This window comes from Oncorhynchus clarkii, chromosome 30 (genome assembly GCF_045791955.1).
Source record: "Oncorhynchus clarkii lewisi isolate Uvic-CL-2024 chromosome 30, UVic_Ocla_1.0, whole genome shotgun sequence".
Taxonomy (NCBI): domain Eukaryota; kingdom Metazoa; phylum Chordata; class Actinopteri; order Salmoniformes; family Salmonidae; genus Oncorhynchus; species Oncorhynchus clarkii.
This window is the reverse complement of record NC_092176.1, coordinates 28,881,851-28,898,062: the sequence shown is the minus strand read 5'-3', so window position 1 is coordinate 28,898,062 and position 16,212 is coordinate 28,881,851. Positions and strand designations below refer to the sequence as shown.

The window sequence follows — 16,212 nt, the reverse complement described above, 5'->3', positions numbered from 1 at the left end:
ATACTCTACCTCAGGCGAGCAATACCTTGAGACTTCTTTAATATTAGACGTTGCTCACCAGCTATTATTGACAAATAAACACACACCCCCAGCCCTCGTCTTACCAGACGTAGCTTCTCTGTTCTGCCGGTGCATGGAAACTCCCGCCAGGTCTATATTATCCGTATCATTTCAGTGAAACATAAGATATTACAGTGTTTAATGTCCCGTTGGTAGGATAATCTTAATCGTAGGTCATAAATTTTATTTTCTAATGTTTGCACGTTAGCAAGAAGAGCGGATGGCAGGGGTAGTTTACTTGCTCGCCTACAGATGCTCAGAAGGCAGCCCAATCTACGGCCCCTTTTCCTGTGTCTTTTCTTCAAGAAAATGATGGGGATCTGGGCCTGTTCCAGTGAAAGCAGTAAATCGTTCTCGTCGGACTCGTTAATAAAGGAAAAAGTTTCTTCCAGTCCGCGGTGAGGAATTGCTGTTCTGATGTCCAGAAGTTATTTTCGGTCATAAGAGACAGTAGCAGCAAAATGATGTACCAAATATGTTAAACTAACAGAATTGCAGAATTGGTTGGGAGCCATGTTCTTCAGCGCCATCAGGTCTTCATCACATTTTCATGTGTCTAGATGTAAATCCATGTCTCACAGTCCTTGTCTCCTGTTTCCAGGCCCACCCCTCTCCCCCGTCTCATCGATGGCCAACCGGCATACAGGGTGAGACGTCTCCTGAAGGTTCGACCTCTGAGCAGGGGTTTCCAGTACCTGGTTGACTGGGAGGGTTATGGCCTGGAGGAGAGGTGCTGGGTCTCCGCTAGGGACATCCTGGACCCAGGCCTCATCTTTGAATTCCAACGCCGGCACCCCGCTCAACCAGGTATGCGCCTAGGTTGGACACCAGGTGGCGTCCCTAGAGGGGAGGGGGGGGGGGGGGCGGCTGTCACACCCTGATCTGTTTCACATGTCCAGTTCATCTTGTTTGTAAAGTCAACCAGCGTTTTTGTCTCAGCTTCTGCTTTTCCCCAGTCTCTCTGATTTTCGCCCTCCTGGCTTTGACAATTTCCTGTCTTGACTCTGAGCCCGCCTGCCTGACCACTCTGCCTACCCCTGAGCCTGCCTGCCGTCCTATACCTTGTCCCCACCACTCTGGATTATCGACCCCTGCCTGACTCGTTTACCTGCCCCTCTTGCCGTAATAAACATTGTTACTTCAACACAGTCTGCATTTGGGTCTTACCTGAAACATAATAGTCATAATAGTCATTATTATTAATTTGTTTCACCTCTTCCACAATTACTTTACAGAATAAAAAATTACAATGCTTGTCTTTCATAATTTGGTTAGATATACAGTAACAGTCAAAAGTTTGGACACACCTAGTCATTCAAGAGATTTTCTTTATTTTTACTATTTTCTACATTATTGAATAAAAGTGAACACCTCTCAACTATGAAATAACACATATGGAATCATGTAGTAACCAAAAAAGTGTTACATTTAAAAATATATATTTTATATTTTGTTTCTGCAAAGTGGCCACCCTTTACCTTGATGAAAGCTTTGCACACTCTTGGCATTCTCTCAACCAGCTTCACCTGAAATGTTTTTCTTGAGGGAGTTCCCGTATATGCTGAGCACATGTTGGCTGCTTTTCCTTCACTCTGCGGTCCAACTCATCCAAAACCATCTCTATTGGGTTGATGTCGGGTGATTGTGGAGGTCAGGTCTTCTGATGCAGCACTCCATCACTCTCCTTCTTGGTCAAATAGCCCTTACACAGCTTGGAGGTGTGTTGGGTCATTGTCCTGTTGAAAAATAAATGATAGTGCCACTAAGCGCAAACCAGATGGGATGGCATATCGCTGCAGAATGCTGTGATAGCCATGCTGGTTAAGTGTGCCTTGAATTCTCAATAAATCGCTGACAGTGTCACCAGCAAAGCACCCCACACCATCACACCTCCTCCTCCATGCTTCACAGTGGGAACCACACATGCGGAGATCATCCGTTCACCTACTCTGTCACAAAGACACAGCGGCACCAAAAATCTCAAATTTGGGCTCATCAGACCAAAAGACAGATTTCCACTGGTCTAATTGCTCGTGTTTCTTGGGCCAAGCAAGTCTCTTCTTCTTATTGGTGTCCTTTAGTAGTGGTTTATTTGCAGCAATTAGACCATGAAGGCCTGATTCATGCAGTCTCATCTGAACAGTTGATGTTGAGATGTTTCTGTTTCTTGAACTTTAAAGCATTTATTTGGGCAGCAATCTGAAGTGCAGTTAACTCTAATGAATGTATCCTCTGCAGCAGAGTTAACTCTGAGTCTTCCTTTCCTGTGGTGGACCTCATGAGAGCCAGTTTCATCATAGCGCTTGATGGTTTTTGCAACTACACTTGAAGAAACTTTCAAAGATCTTAAAATGTTACATATTGACTGCTTATTATACACCACAGACCAACAAATATTCTTCACATCAACAACATGGGAATCACTACAAAACTTATTGTATGTCGTCTTATAAACAATATTAGGCCCAGCCTTTGGAACTTTGGTTTTCCTAAACATATTGTGATCACTACATCCGATGCATTTGGATACTGCTTTCAAACAAATTTCTGCAGCATTAGTAAAGAAAGGACCAATACATGTTGATGGTTTCAATCCTGTACTGATTGTAACTACACTGGTAGGTTGATTGATAACCTGAACCAGGTTGGAGGCACTAGTTACAGTTATGAAGCCTTCTCTTGAGTGGGCAGTGTCACGTCTGCTCCCTCTCTTCCCCCCCTGCTGCTTGAGGGCGCCAGACTGCCCTGCATCACGCACTCCTTCCATCCATTAATCACATCTGCCTTCCCTCGTCACGTGCATCAGCGAAATTGGACTGACCTGGACTCACTCATCTGTTTATTTCCTCCCCTATATTTGTCAGTTCCCTTGTTCTGTTCCCCACTGCTGTATTGATTGTCTTTTGTTTGTGTTACTTGTTTGCTGACGCTGTTCCTGTCTCGTTCCATGTCCGTTATTTATTAAATGTTTTACTCTCCGTACCGGCTTCGTTTCTCCAGTGTCATCCATGTGACAGGCAGCCTGATGAAAGCCAGTCAATATTTAAATCACCCAGAAAGTATACCTCACTATTGATATCACATACATTATCAAGCATTTCACAGATGTTATCCAGATACTGACTGTTCGCTGTCTGTGGTCTATAGCACCTTCCCACCAGAATGGGCTTTAGGCGAGGCAGATGACCTGTAGCCATATTACTTAAACAGTATTTACAATTAGATCCTCTCTAAGCTTGACAGGAATGTGGTTCTGAATATAGCCACACCTCCACCTTTGGCATTTCTGTATTTTCTGTAGCTTTTATAACCATGTATTGCTACCAATGTATCATCAAAGGTATTATCTAAGTGAGTTTCAGATATTTTCAGAATATGTCATCTGTTACTAGCAAATTATTGATTTAATGAACCTTGTTTCTAAGCTACATATGTTAACGCTATTTTAAATTTTAAACACTTTTGTGGGATGTTTAATTGTTTTTCTTGCTTAGCTGAGGTAGACATGCTCGGGTTATTTTTTTATTAGTGCAGGGTGAGCTGCACATAGTGGACTTCCTACTAGGGCACACCAGCTCTACTTACATTATTACTCTGGTTCATAGTGTTAGCAGTTAATGTTATTCTTAAATAACACAAACTCCAAAGCAAATCAGGGGGAGAAAAATTGTTTATTTGAGAAGGACAAATCCATAGACGTTATGCTGGGAGTTAGATGTTCAGTCTCCCCTGTCCTCAGCTTTTCTCCACGGAACAAAGGAACATGATGCCATTTATAGCCCCCCACCCTAGCTGGGGGTTGACCAATCAGAAATTCTTCCAGTACAACTGGGCCAATGGCCAAATAACAAGCATCCTGCTCCAGACTCAACGTACAGACCAATGAAAACATGGCACACGTAGCTCTGAGTCCAGGGCTGACATCCCACAGATTCTAAACAGCTGTTGACCTGAAGACCAACTATTTACATTGATCCCTGATGATCATTAATTCTAGTACTCTCGTCCTCTGCGTTCAAAATATTCTTATAATAGGGTCATGATTACTGCATACAATAGCTGTGGGATCAGCAGAGGCCTTCGGGGCAGTTAGAGGGACATAAATTAGGTTACTTACATTGTTTTCCAACGACCCTAGGATAATGAACATTTGCTGACTCATTATGACAACCCAGTGACACAATAGTAGGGATTAAATGAGCTGGACTTGGGTCATTGATAAGTAATTGTCTCAACTCAGCCTTATAATACTGTGAAAAGATCCAGGATCTCAAAAATGTCGGTGGAGCCCATCCTCCTTATAATACGAGCTTTGTTTCCATAAGGTATCAAATTTGTCAATAAATGTTATATCCACAGAGCTGCAATAGTAAATGAAGGAGCGGAGACAGGTTGATGACAGATTTTTAAGCCTTCAGATATTTGAGACCTGGATTTTGTATGTGTGCCATTCAGAGGATGAATGGGCAAGACAAAATACAGTGCCTTGCGAAAGTATTCGGCCCCCTTGAACTTTGCGACCTTTTGCCACATTTCAGGCTTCAAACATAAAGATATATTGATATAAACATAAAGATATATGTATTTTTTTGTGAAGAATCAACAACAAGTGGGACACAATCATGAAGTGGAACGACATATTGGATATTTCAAACTTTTTTAACAAATCAAAAACTGAAAAATTGGGCGTGCAAAATTATTCAGCCCCCTTAAGTTAATACTTTGTAGCGCCACCTTTTGCTGCGATTACAGCTGTAAGTCGCTTGGGGTATGTCTCTATCAGTTTTGCACATCGAGAGACTGAAATTTTTTCCCATTCCTCCTTGCAAAACAGCTCGAGCTCAGTGAGGTTGGATGGAGAGCATTTGTGAACAGCAGTTTTCAGTTCTTTCCACAGATTCTCGATTGGATTCAGGTCTGGACTTTGACTTGGCCATTCTAACACCTGGATATGTTTATTTTTGAACCATTCCATTGTAGATTTTGCTTTATGTTTTGGATCATTGTCTTGTTGGAAGACAAATCTCCGTCCCAGTCTCAGGTCTTTTGCAGACTACATCAGGTTTTCTTCCAGAATGGTCCTGTATTTGGCTCCATCCATCTTCCCATCAATTTTAACCATCTTCTCTGTCCCTGCTGAAGAAAAGCAGGCCCAAACCATGATGCTGCCACCACCATGTTTGACAGTGGGGATGGTGTGTTCAGCTGTGTTGCTTTTACGCCAAACATAACGTTTTGCATTGTTGCCAAAAAGTTCAATTTTGGTTTCATCTGACCAGAGCACCTTCTTCCACATGTTTGGTGTGTCTCCCAGGTGGCTTGTGGCAAATTTTAAACAACACTTTTTATGGATATCTTTAAGAAATGGCTTTCTTCTTGCCACACTTTCGCAAGGCACTGTATATCCACTTGGCTTTGAATGGGGTATAGTGGTAGTAGGTGCCAGGCGATTTCAGTGTGTCAAGAACTACTAGGTTGCTGTTTTTTTATTTTTACGCTTCACATTTACTTGTGTGTATCAAGAATGGTCCGCCACCTAATGGACATCCAGCCAACTTGACACAACTGTGAGAAGCATGGACCAGCATCTCTGTGGAATGCTTTATACACCTTGTAATCCATTTCCTGACAAATTGAGGGTTTAAGGGGGTGCAACTCAATATTAGGAAGGCGTTTCTAATATTTTGTACAGTGTGTGTGCATGTTTTTGCAGTTTGAAAACACTGCATGTGTTTGCTATATGAAGCACCCTGTAAATCCATCAACCAGCCCTATTTCACCGCAGTGTGAATATAATTTGCAAAAGCAGCGATGCAGTTCCATATACCAGGGTAGGAGCATTGGAGCAATAAAGCATCACTAAGTTTGTAATTCATAATTTGTTTTCCTCTCTGTCTGTGTTGCTGGTAATTGGTTATGGCCCTCTGAACGCCTAATGGCTGCGGTCATGTGGTTGGGTGATCTGGTGTGGTTGTATTCTGTAATAAGTCTGTAATAACTCTCTCTAACTCTCGCTGACTCTCTCTCTAAATGTTTACCTATTTTCTATGTCTCTCTCTCTAACTCTGCCTACCTCTTTTCTGTCTCTCTCTCTTCTCTCTTGTTGGCAGGTGGAGTGGCTGAAGAACGAGGAGCTGGTGAGCTCCCTGACGGATGACAACATTGACACCCGAGCTGACCACAATCTCATCATCAACGAGGCACGACTGTCCGACTCAGGAAACTACACGTGCCTGGCCAGCAACATCGTGGCCAAAAGACGCAGTTCCACAGCCACTGTGGTTGTTTTCGGTAAGGCTCCGGTCCCAGCCCCAGCCACTAACTGACTGTGTTTGTCTGTTGTCGGGTTTATTTCCTGGACACAGGAAATAACCTGTTAAGCCTAGTCCTATTTTAAGAAAATACTCCATCGAACATGCTTTTTAGTCAGGACTGGACTGGGCTTAATCTTTGTCTGGGAAACCAGTCTGTAGTGTTAACAGGGTGCCTCAGATCAATTTTAGTGTTTCATGCCCCCCACACAAGTGATTAAGAGACCCATCTTAGTGTTTTTGTTAGGAAAGCTTTTTCCTTTTATTTAGATAAATGTATTATTCAAAGAGTCAATTCACTACCTCCCCTTTGAAATCAATGTGTATTTTATGAAAGGGAATAAGATACTGTGTCTTAATCTCATTTAAAGGAGTGTTGCTTATTAATTACGCATTTGCTAGAGGCCTTGGAGCAATTCGGGAGCTCACAAAATGTTGGTACATTTGTTCCTCCATGTCCCCACACATACAAATGACAGAGCAAATTAATCAGACCAAAGGGGTTGACGACTCAGTAAAATAACCTCTCATTCATTCAGATTTAAACTGCCCAACTATGTGGATGTGCCGTGGCCTGTTTGAATGGATTAGTCTTACCAATTTTTCTCCTTGATACAAAGTGCTTTGATAATTGAACTGGCAATTAACTTAAGAGTAGTGCACATTTTCCATCTTTGATGTACTGTACACAATATGCTTAAGAATTTATTGATGTAACATCATGGAGCATTGCTAATCATTAATACCTCTAAACTGTTATCTGTATAGTTAACTCTGTAGGAGATTTGATTAACTTAAAAGGCAAATTAGCAGTTGAAACAATAATAAAGTGTACTCCCACACCACTGTTTCAGTGAAAAGAGGGATGGGCTGGAGAAATGTAATCATTCTCAAATTCATAGAAAGAACTATGGATGCAAAGACTGATATAAAAATGATCATTATAACCAGCGTGTTTTGAGGCTATGGAGTGTTTGAATACATTTACTTTGTTTACAAGCATTGGAGTAAAACAAGCTTATATTTTGGGTTCTGATAGGGTATGAAAGTTGAACTAAGCTCATGAGAAATGTACAAGTTGGTCGCTGTGGAGATCCTATGACGGTGCCATGTTGAAAGTCTCAGAGCTCTTCAGTAAGATACCAAGAGTGTGCAATCAAGGCAAAGGGTGGCTACTTTGAATAATCTTAAATATAAAATATATTTTGATTTGTTTAACACTTTTTTTGGTTACTACATGATTCCATATGTGTTATTTCATAGTTTGCGTCTTCACTATTATTCTACAATGTAGAAAATAGTACAAATAAAGAAACAATAGGTGTCAACTTTTGACTGGTACTGTAAGTCAGAAAATGGATGTAGCAACTGCTGATTGCCCTTTTAAATAAAGTTTCCCTCTCTTTATCATTCTCTCCCTAACGCACCCCCCTATCTCCCTAACTCACCCCCATATCTCCATAACTCACCCACATTTATCTCTCTGTAGTGAATGGTGGATGGTCACTGTGGACAGAGTGGTCTCCCTGTAACGTTCCCTGTGGTCGAGGTGTCCAGAAACGCTCCCGTACCTGTACCAACCCTGCCCCGCTTAATGGAGGGGCTTTCTGCCAGGGCATGTCTGTGCAGAAGATCACCTGTAATGCCCTCTGTCCAAGTAAGCTCTTCTACCTCATGAATTACTGTAGAGCTGGTGAATAGACTTAGCCTTCTCTACTCACAGAGGTCATTAGGTTTCACCTGGAAAGAATAGACTGGTATCTTCTGGGAATGTCTCCAAGGGTTAAGCCATTTGACTTTCAAGGATAGTATACTCAACTTTATGATTTGTTGAATATAGTAGGCTGGTGTGCCATGCCAGCATCTAGGTGCAGAGTCAACATCTGGATATGCAAGACTATAAATACTGTATGATATTGTGTGTAAGTCTTCTAGTCTTTGTAGTTGTGTATAGGCTGAAACTTGGCCGCAAAGTGGATCTTCCAACAAGACAATAACCCCTAGCACACATCAAAATTCACTAACAGTAAATGAACCACAAAATCAACATTTTGCAATGTCCATCTCAGTCTCCGGACTTGATCCCCATGGAAAAGCTTTGGTTTGAATTAAAGAGGGTAGTCCATAAGCACAGACAAAGGATTTTAAGAACCTGGAAAGATTATGTATAGAGGAATGGTCTAAGATCCCTCCCAATGTGTTCTCCAACCTCATAAAATATTTTAGAAAGGGGCTCAGTGTCATTGTCCTCGCAGGGGGAGGGTGCTGGAGTATTGGAAACGGGAGATCCAATCATTTTGAACTTTTGTAAATCTTTATTTGTATTACTTGTTTAACAAAATATTTTTCTCTGACTATTAGTATAAAATAATATAATTGTAAAAAATATATATTTAAAAAAATACAATATAGGTCACTATTTCTTTGATTTATTTGAGTCTTTTTTTGCTCATCTTTATCGAGGGAACCAACAATAGAAATAATAATAGTTCTGGACCCCACTGTATGTTGTTTCCTGCTGCTGTTATGTATCTCTTCTGTGTCTTCCTGTCCCAGAAAATTGTTTGTAATAGTTCTCAGTCTTACTTACTGTAACGGTCTTCAAAAGCCAATCACAAGGGAGAGACTGGATTGGTTAGGGAAGAAGTTATCTGGCGAGAGCACAATGTGTATGTACTAAAATGGTCAACCCAAACACACTCTGTATTCTCTGCATCATATAAAAACATACATTTGCATTAAATTAGCTGGGAAGAAAACTGAAAGAATGTAGCGCAGAGTGCTTTTAGAACTCATGGAACGCTACAAAATAAATTGCGTTGTTCTCCAGAGATTGTGCATAGAGACGGATTACGGTCTCCGCAAAACTCTGCCAAGAAATCTCTTTTGGCACCGTATGGTCTACCAATATTAGTTATCTGTGCATGATGGGTTCCTCCTAGATCAAATAACACAGACGACAGAGGAACCTGAGTATAAACATGCACGGCTACATCAAGGTTTAATTTCACATTTTGCATGGGGGAAAGAAGAGCGTTCCCATTATGTGAGAAGAACCTGAGGGTTAATGTGGAGTGAATATGCTCTGAGATGGACCACCGCCTCACCTTCTGTTCTGTCTCTGTGTTCGTGTTCCATTTCCTCATCCACAGTTGATGGTGGCTGGGAGGAGTGGAGCGCGTGGACGCTGTGCAGTGTGCAGTGTGAGCGACAGCGTAGGAGGGAGTGCAATGATCCACCACCCAAACACAGGGGCAAGATGTGTGATGGGCCCAGCGACACCACAGAGAACTGCACTGGAGGAATGTGTTCCCAGAGTAAGTCCCTTACTCCTTTCTCTTTCCTTTCTAGATTGCGGTCCTAACCTTCACTGTCATCTCCATAAGCCATATCTCCATTACACTGATCACAACAGGACCCGTCATTAACACATATGAACAGCTTGCCACACAGGGATTTGTTGGATAAATACACATACTGAAATGAAGTCCACATTGCTAGAGCTCTCAGTGCATGATAACACTATGGTAATCCCTCCTGTAGTGTTCATGCGAAACGTCCCCCTGCATCACGAGAGCGTAGCTATCACTGAAGACATGGAGGGTGCATTCAGTGTTGACCACAGTTTGGAAGTTCTGACCACAGTTGTCAAAGAGATTTTGTAACAGATGTGCAATTTCATCAAATGCATCACCCATAATATGATTAACTCTCATGAATGTTGCACAATGAGAGGTTTTTAATTAAATATTGAGAGTGTGTAACTTTTGTCTATTTGTCTAATTTTTGTCTAATTTGTCTACTCAACTGTAAACTAGTGCCACTTTTGCGTTTTTGAAATGGGGCTCAAACTGTGACACTAATTACCAGGCTAAAAATAAATCACATACACTACCATTCAAAAGTTTGGCGTCACTTAGAAATGTCCTTGTTTTTAAAAGAAAAGCACATTTTTAGCAATAACATCAAATTGATCAAAAATACAGGGTAGACATTGTTAATGTTGTAAATGACTATTGTAGCTGATTTTTAATGGAATATCTACATAGGCGTACAGAGGTCCATTATCAGCAACCATCACTCCTGTGTTTCAATGGCACGTTGTGTTAGCTAATCCAAGTTTATAATTTTAAAAGGTTAATTGATCATAAGAAAAGCCTTTTGCAATTATGTTAGCACAGCTGAAAACTGTTGTGTTGATTAAAAGAAGCAATAAAACTGACATTAGGCTAGTTGAGTATCTGGAGCATCCATACTTGTGGGTTTGATTACAGGCTCAAAATGGCCAGAAACAAAGTCCTTTCTTCTGAAACTTGTCAGTCTATTCTTGTTCTGAGAAATGAAGGCTATTCCATGCGAGAAATTGCCAAGAATCTGAAGATCTCGTACAAGGCTGTTTACTACTCCCTTCAAAGAACAGTACAAACTGGCTCTAACCAGAATAAAAAGAGGAGTGGGAGGCCCCGGTGCACAACTGTGCAAGAGGAAAAGTACATTAGAGTGTCTAGTTTGAAAAATAGACGCCTCACAAGACCTCAGCTGGGAGCTTCAATAAATAGTACCTGCAAAACACCAGTCTCAACGTCAACAGTGAAGAGGTGAATCCGGAATGCTGTCCAGTGTCTGTGTTCTTTTGCCCATCTAAAATATTTTATTTTATTGGCCAGTCTGAGATATGGCTTTTTCTTTGTAACTCTGTCTAGAAGGCCAGCATATCGGAGTCGCCTCTTCACTGTTGACTTTGAGACTGGTGTTTTGCGGGTACTATTTAATGAAGCTGCCAGTTTAGTTCTTGTGATGCGTCTGTTTCTCAAACTAGACACTCTAATGTACTTGTCCTCAGTTGTGCACCAATGGTGCCAGGTTTCCTCTCGACGTGATGCTTGGCATTCAGGCCAAAGAGTTCCATCTTGGTCTCACCAGACCAGAGAATCATATTTCTCATGGTCTGAGAGTCTGTAGGTGCCTTTTGGCAAACTCCAAGTGGGCTGTCATGTGCCTTTTACTGAGGAGTGGCTTCCGTCTGGCCACTCGACCATAAAGGCCTGATTGGTGGAGTGCTGCAGAGATAGTTGTCCTTCTGGAAGGTTCTCCCATCTCCACAGAGGAACTCTAGAGCTCTGTCAGAGTGATCATCGGGCCCGCGACCGGGAGACCCATGAGGCCGGGCGGCCAGCTCTAGGAAGAGTCTTGGTGGTTCCAAACTTCTTCCATTTAAAAATGGTGGCCACTGTGTTCTTGGAGACCTTCAATTCGTCAGAAATGTTTTGGTACCCTTCCCCAGATCTGTGCCTCGACACAATCCTGTCTCGAAGCTCTACAGACAATTCCTTCAACCCCATGCCTTGTTTTTTTTCTCTGACATGCACTGTCAACTGTGGCACCTTATATAGACAGGTGTGTACCTTTCCAAATCATGTCCAATCAATTTAATTTACTACAAGTGGATTCAAATCAAGATGTAGAAACATCTCAAGGATGATCAATGGAAACAGGATGCACCTGAGCTTAATTTCGAGTTTCATAGCAAATGGGCTGAATACTTATGTAAATAAAGTATTTTTGTTTTTCCTGTTTAAGAAATTTGCAAAAATGTCTAGGGAATATTTAATCATTTTCAGAATACGGCTGTTACGTTATAGCCTTATTCTAAAATTGATTAAATAAATAAAAATCCTCAGCAATCTACACACAATAGCCCATAATGACAAAGCAAAAACAGGTTTTTAGAAATGTTTGCACATTTCTTACAATATGCGTTGTCTTGGCTTGTCACACTACCTACCATGTTTGACTCATCTGCCCATAGAACATTCTTCCAAAACTTGATGAACATCCAGGTGCTTCCATGTCCTTTTTGGCAAACTTGAGGAGAATGTCAGGCCATCTGTCTGTGATCTCAAGCTGGAGCACAGCTGTGTTATGCAGCAAGACAATGATCCAAACACACAATCAACTCTACATGAAAATTACTAAAAAGTTCAAATTAAAATTAAAATGGAACTCTTTGGCCTGAATTCTTAGCGTCATGTCTGGAGGAAACCTGGTACCATCCTTACGGTGAAGCATAGCTGTGGCAGCATCATCTTGTGGGGATGTTTTTCAATGGCAAGGACTGGGAGACTAGTCAGGATAGAGGGAAAGATGAACGGAGCAAAGTACAGAGGGATCCTTGATCGGAGCAAAGTACAGAGGGATCCAATTATCAAAACCTCCAGAGCTCTCAGGACATCAGACTGGGGCAACGGTTCACCTTCCAACAGGACAATGACCCTATGCACACAGCCAAGACAATGCAGGAGAGGCTTCGGGACAAGTCTCTGAATGTCCTTGAATGGCCCAGCCAGAGCCTGGACTTGAACACGATTTATCATCTCTGGAGTGACCTGAAAATAGCTGTACAGTGGTCGCGGGCCTCCCCGTCCAACCTGACAGAGCTTGAGATCTGCAGAGAAGAATGGGAGAAACTCCCCAAATACAAGAAGACTCTGTAATTGCTGCCAAAGGGGCTTCAACAAAGTACTGAGTAAAGGGTGAATACTTATGTAAATGTGATATTTAATTTTTAATACATTTGCAAAAAAAGGTAAAAAAAACTTTTGCTTTGTCATTATGGGGTATTGTGTGTAGATTGATGAGGAAGAAAACTATTTAAGCAATTTAGAATAAGGCTGTAACGTAATAAAATGTGAAAAAGTCAAAGGGTCTGAATGCTTTCCGAATGCACTCTGTATATATACTGTATATACAGTGTCTGTCTGTCTGTCTGCCCTTCCTGTCTGTCTGTCTGTCTGTCTGTCTGTCTGTCTGTCTGTCTGCCTTTCCTGTCTGTCTGTCTGTCTGTCTGTCTGCCTTTCCTGTCTGTCTGTCTGTCTGTCTGTCTGTCTGTCTGTCTGTCTGTCTGTCTGTCTGCCTTTCCTGTCTGTCTGTCTGCCCTTCCTGTCTGCTCTGTCTGTCTGCCCTTCCTGTCTACTCTGTCTGTCTGTTTGCTCTGCCTGTATGTCTGCCCTTCCTGTCTGTCTCTGTCTGTCTGTCTGTCTGCCTGCCCTTCCTGTCTGTCTGTCTGTCTGTCTGTCTGTCTGGCTGGCTGGCTGGCAATAAAGAAAGAGAGCCAACAGAATGTTTTACAAAGTAGGATTGTTATTTTGGGTTTCTTCGGTACAAAAGAAGCATTGTTTAGCTCCAATTTTCCATTGGTAATCATAAATTGTCAAAAAAAATGGACCCTTTTCTTTCCCTCCTTGTGAAGGAGAGATATGATCATGATCAAAGTATTTTTCAGACCCATTTGCCAATCTCTCCCTTGGCCACTTTTATCCATGTTGATTTGAGTCTGGTAATGATGTCATCATTATCTGGGCAGTCTGTATCTGTATATCTCAGTGGTAGGGCATCTCCACATGATTGAAAGACATGCACTAGTAGGATACCTCACTCACACAGGGCTGGCGTTTAATCACCTTGTTCTGTATGTGTCCCAAATGGCAACCTATTCCCTTTATAGTGCACTACTTTTGTAGTGAAGTAGTGCACCATAAAGGGAATAGGGCGCCATTTGTGACATAGTCAGGGCTGGTGTTTAACCACCTCGTCTCTTTCTCCTTTTCACATTCTCTCTGTCTTTGCAGATGGAAAGCTGCTGCATGATGTTAAACCTCAAAGTGAGTCCTTCCTTTCTGCATTTCTTTTATCTTCAACCCCAAACTCTTGACCTAATTTCTGAGGCATAAAAATGACCAAATTGTCACTAGATGAAATTTCAGGGTCCAGAATCAGAGTATTAGCCGTTTTTTTGTTATGGGCACCTATTTTTGACAGCTACCTACTTGGTTAACTTTAATTTACCTGCATTTTACACAGCCATCACACCCATCAAAAAAACTTGTAGTCAGGTTCTGAACAGAAATAGAACCATGTGCTACCATTCCGTCACTCAACTGTCCACTTTTCACAAGTGTGACATCACAACGGGCTTTCCTTCTCGGATTGAGCCGAGAGATTGATCTCTTGTGACAACTGAACATGTGCTATATTGTAGGTGATTAATGGAGTGTAATTATTGCAAACAAGCTAATTTGACCAATTTGCAGTGATTCCTCACTTGTATTCTCTGGTGGGTCTCAGATCAGATAATCTCTCCCCCGTGCATATACCGCCTGACACCTGCTGAAATGATTGTCAGCAGTACCTTGACTGGAACTGCAGCAGTATCTGTAATGAGCCTTCATTAGGCTGACAGACAGGCTCACTCACGTAATGTGTGCTTGGGTGGTTGTTGCCTGGGTTTGCAACACATTCTGAGTCAAATCATTGAGTTGAGGACCTCCCGATTGGCGCAGCGATCTAAAGGCTAGAGGCGTCACTACAGATCCGGATTCGATCCCGGGCTGTGCCACAGCCGGCAGCGACCGGGATCCCCATGAGGCGGCCCAGCGTCGTCCGGGTTTGGCTGGCTGGGATGTCCTTGTCCCATCGCGCTCTAGCGACTCCTTGTGGTGGCCATGCGCATGTACTCAGACTTCAGTCACCAGCTGTATGGTGTTTCCTCTGACACATTGGTGTGGCTGGCTTCTGGGTTAAGTGGGCAGTGTGTCAAGAAGCAGTCTTGCTAGGCAGGGTTGTGTTTTAGAGGACACATGGCTCTTGACCTTCGACGCTCCTGAGTCTGTTGCAGCGATGGGACAGAACTGTAACTACCAATTGGCTATCACGAAAAACGGGTAAAATGTACAAAAACAACAAATTTAACCATTGAGTTCAAAGTTCTAGAATGGGGAGATGAACATTTGGTGACATAATTTTCATAACGGAGCTCCTTTAAATGAATTTGCCTCGGATCATTTCCTGTCACTGTCAGACGGTGACCAGTTGGTCATACTATGTAGTTTAGTACTGTATGTACCATATATTTATGGGATATAGACTAGTGTGTCTGAAAGCAGTTATACCTCCCTCCGTCTCACTGTTAACAGCTTTATGAATGTCTTGTGTAACAGCGGTGTAGAGGCAAAAAATGTCCATCTAGTCCTGTGTGTGGTGAGAAGAGGAGCATGTCAGTTGAGCAGCACACTGCTTTAAAAGGAATTCACTCTCCAAAAGCTCCTTAAAACAATGCAAAACCAGTATACTGTACAATATGTCATCTAATATTTAAGATGCCCAAGAATGTTACCACATTAGAATCACTACCACCACCATTCTCTCATGTCCCTTTTCAATGTCTCTTTACTCTGCCTTAGTTAAGCTTCTTACACATGATTCCTTACGCTAAGCATACATCCAGTGAGACTGTTGTTTATGTGTGTACCAGGTATGGATGGCTCCAACGACGTGGCTCTTTACTCTGGGCTGGGGGCGGGGATCATAGCTGTGACTGTCCTTGCGGTGGCTGTCATGCTGTACCGGAAAAACCAGAGCGACTACGGCGTTGATGTCATCGATTCATCCGCGCTTACCGGGGGCTTCCAGTCTTTCAACTTCAAGACCACCAGACAAGGTGAGCTAGCGCTGCCTGTCACTGTATGCCCGGTCTCACACAAGGCCAAACAGCAGTCAGGAGTTTGTCAAGGTTCCTTTAGGAATGCTGTCGCTGCTGGTGATAGATTGCATGTGTTGGCATTGAGGCGGCACGGTGCATTATCCTGCACATCTGCCTAGGATTTATATTATCATGATCACTGAAAGGATCTGTCCTTCTATTTTGATAGACCAGATGCTCTGTTATTGCAGACATAGGTTATCAATTGTTGACGGACACTTCCTGTGAACCCCTGGCTGCAGACCACACACATTTGACTGTGAAGCAACCAAACCTCGTTCCCTGTCGTCAGAGCCCCAGCCA

The 16,212-nt window shown here is 42.4% G+C and overlaps 1 protein-coding gene across 3 annotated transcripts in view; it reads left to right on the top strand.

Moving 5' to 3' along the window:
* Window positions 1-16,212, top strand: part of LOC139389410 (netrin receptor UNC5D-like) — a 231,479-nt gene that overhangs the window by 181,410 nt on the left and 33,857 nt on the right. For 2 of the 3 annotated variants that reach the window (XM_071136152.1, XM_071136150.1), the window contains exons 5-9: window positions 6,171-6,351; window positions 7,861-8,028; window positions 9,524-9,688; window positions 14,000-14,032; window positions 15,682-15,867. In XM_071136152.1, coding sequence (XP_070992253.1) covers window positions 6,171-6,351; window positions 7,861-8,028; window positions 9,524-9,688; window positions 14,000-14,032; window positions 15,682-15,867 — 733 coding nt within the window. The remainder of the gene's footprint in view (window positions 1-6,170; window positions 6,352-7,860; window positions 8,029-9,523; window positions 9,689-13,999; window positions 14,033-15,681; window positions 15,868-16,212) is intronic. The other variant, XM_071136151.1, reaches the window with a different exon arrangement.